This window comes from Austrofundulus limnaeus, unplaced genomic scaffold (assembly GCF_001266775.1).
Source record: "Austrofundulus limnaeus strain Quisiro unplaced genomic scaffold, Austrofundulus_limnaeus-1.0 Scaffold402, whole genome shotgun sequence".
Taxonomy (NCBI): Eukaryota; Metazoa; Chordata; class Actinopteri; order Cyprinodontiformes; family Rivulidae; genus Austrofundulus; species Austrofundulus limnaeus.
In genome coordinates this window covers 271,429-273,270 of record NW_013952804.1, presented here as the reverse complement: position 1 = coordinate 273,270, position 1,842 = coordinate 271,429, and the positions used below count along the sequence as shown (strand labels likewise).

The window sequence follows — 1,842 nt, the reverse complement described above, 5'->3', positions numbered from 1 at the left end:
CAAAATACAACATATACTTTAAGACTTTTACTCAAGTAATATTCCTAAAGGAGACTTTAACTTTTACCAAAGTAATTTTTTGGTAAGATACTTGTACTTTTACTCAARTATCACTTTGTGGTACTTTATACAACACTGCAGATGTCATAGTGTGGCCAGAGGAACCAGGTAATATGGAAAGTTGGACAACTTGAAACTAAAAATATAACTTTGATCCAGGACAGCCACGTCCTGAAGGACTCCGCCTTCAGCTTCAGTTAACTAAAGAATTGGTTTAATTTTGTATTATATGATCCCACAGACAATACAGATAAAAACACGTTGACTGATGCAGGAAAACGTTAGAACTGTGATCCTGGCTCTGTTCTGTTTGCAGGCTTGTACAGAGATCGAACTGTGTTATGAGAGCAATAATGTGACGGACATGTTTCCTCCCATGGCCTTCACCGAGCAGGACCGGGAGATTTACTGTTCCAAGCGCTGGGCTGTGCTTCCAAGGCCCGGCTGGCTCAAAACCCAGTTTTGGGGTGACGGTGAGTTTTAAGAACCACGACTCAGTCTGCAGTCAAACACTTGTGTGTCTTCAGACATTAATGCAACAGAAATAAGAACTGAAATCCACAAACTGATCAGGTCCAGTGAAAACATTTAAAAATGTTCTAAAGTTTTCTCTCGTACAGAAACCTTGTCTCTGAATATTTAGTGTAAACCTGCCTGTGTTCAGCTCTCTCTGCAGCCAGCAACATCATCTTCTCTAACGGAGACTTGGACCCATGGGCCAATGGGGGGGTGAGTCTTTAACCAGACCTGACACCCTGAACACAAGCAACGCTCTACTAGTCATGTTTCCATTGATTATCTTCAGCAGCATGTACTGTACATGTACATGTACAGTACATGTACACATGTACATGTACATGTACACATGTACATGTACATGTACACATGTACATGTACAGTAGACATCTTTCACAGAAATGCTCTGTGGTCCAATCCAAACCTGCTCTCTGTAATCACCTCCTGATTCACTGGATTTATGATCCTGTTGAAACTAACATGTTTTTAGAGGCTTTACTGATCCAGACAAATGTTGTGTGTGTGTGTGTTGTTGGCTATAAACAATTCCTCCTCTTGGTCGATTCTGTTCAGGTCCGGAAGTCCTTGAGCTCATCTCTGATYGCACTCAACATTTCTGGAGGGGCCCATCATCTGGACCTGAGGTAGGATGATCCTCAGCTCCCCTCTATCCATGTCTTTTGAAATAAAGTCTAATGGGACTCTTCTTTTTTTATTTTCCTCYCCTCTGGTGGTTTTGTGCAGAGGATCCAATGAGGTTGACCCGGAGTCAGTCATCAGTGCCAGACAGAAGGAAGCAGAGATCATTGCACAGTGGGTGGAGATGGAGAGGTCCAGATTACAAAAGACTCTGTAAAAAGTTCTGTTTTTACTTGGCCTCTGGACTGATGCTGGTACCGTATCCACCTGTAAGATGTATGATTGTTTAGTTCTTCCCATCAGTTAGAACCCTTGTACAGACAGCGTCTCAAGAATATAAAAATGATTCATTTGGATCACAGAATCAGGGAATTAATCCTARAAACTTCCTGGAACTCCAGTTTAGGTGGATTTTCACAGGAAAAGATAAGGAAACTTTATAACAAATCTTATGCATCTGGACCTGGATCAGGCAAACAAAAAGGAGTTCTGTGGGTTTTTGAGTGAATTTGATGAAAAGTGACACTGTTGTGAAGAAATTTAGAGTCATAATGCTCTGTTTACACTCTTGTTTAACAGGGTCCTCAATTTTCTCCCATCCTCTGTTCTCAGTTGATGGTTTGGTGT

The 1,842-nt window shown here is 41.4% G+C and overlaps 1 protein-coding gene across 1 annotated transcript in view; it reads left to right on the top strand.

The window, feature by feature from the left end:
• Positions 1-1,576, top strand: part of dpp7 (dipeptidyl-peptidase 7) — a gene marked incomplete in the record, with an annotated part of 19,533 nt that extends 17,957 nt beyond the window's left edge. The window contains 4 exon segments of the mRNA XM_014023994.1: positions 377-533; positions 725-789; positions 1,150-1,220; positions 1,321-1,576. Coding sequence (XP_013879448.1) covers positions 377-533; positions 725-789; positions 1,150-1,220; positions 1,321-1,432 — 405 coding nt within the window.
• Positions 1,577-1,842: the final 266 nt, after the last annotated feature.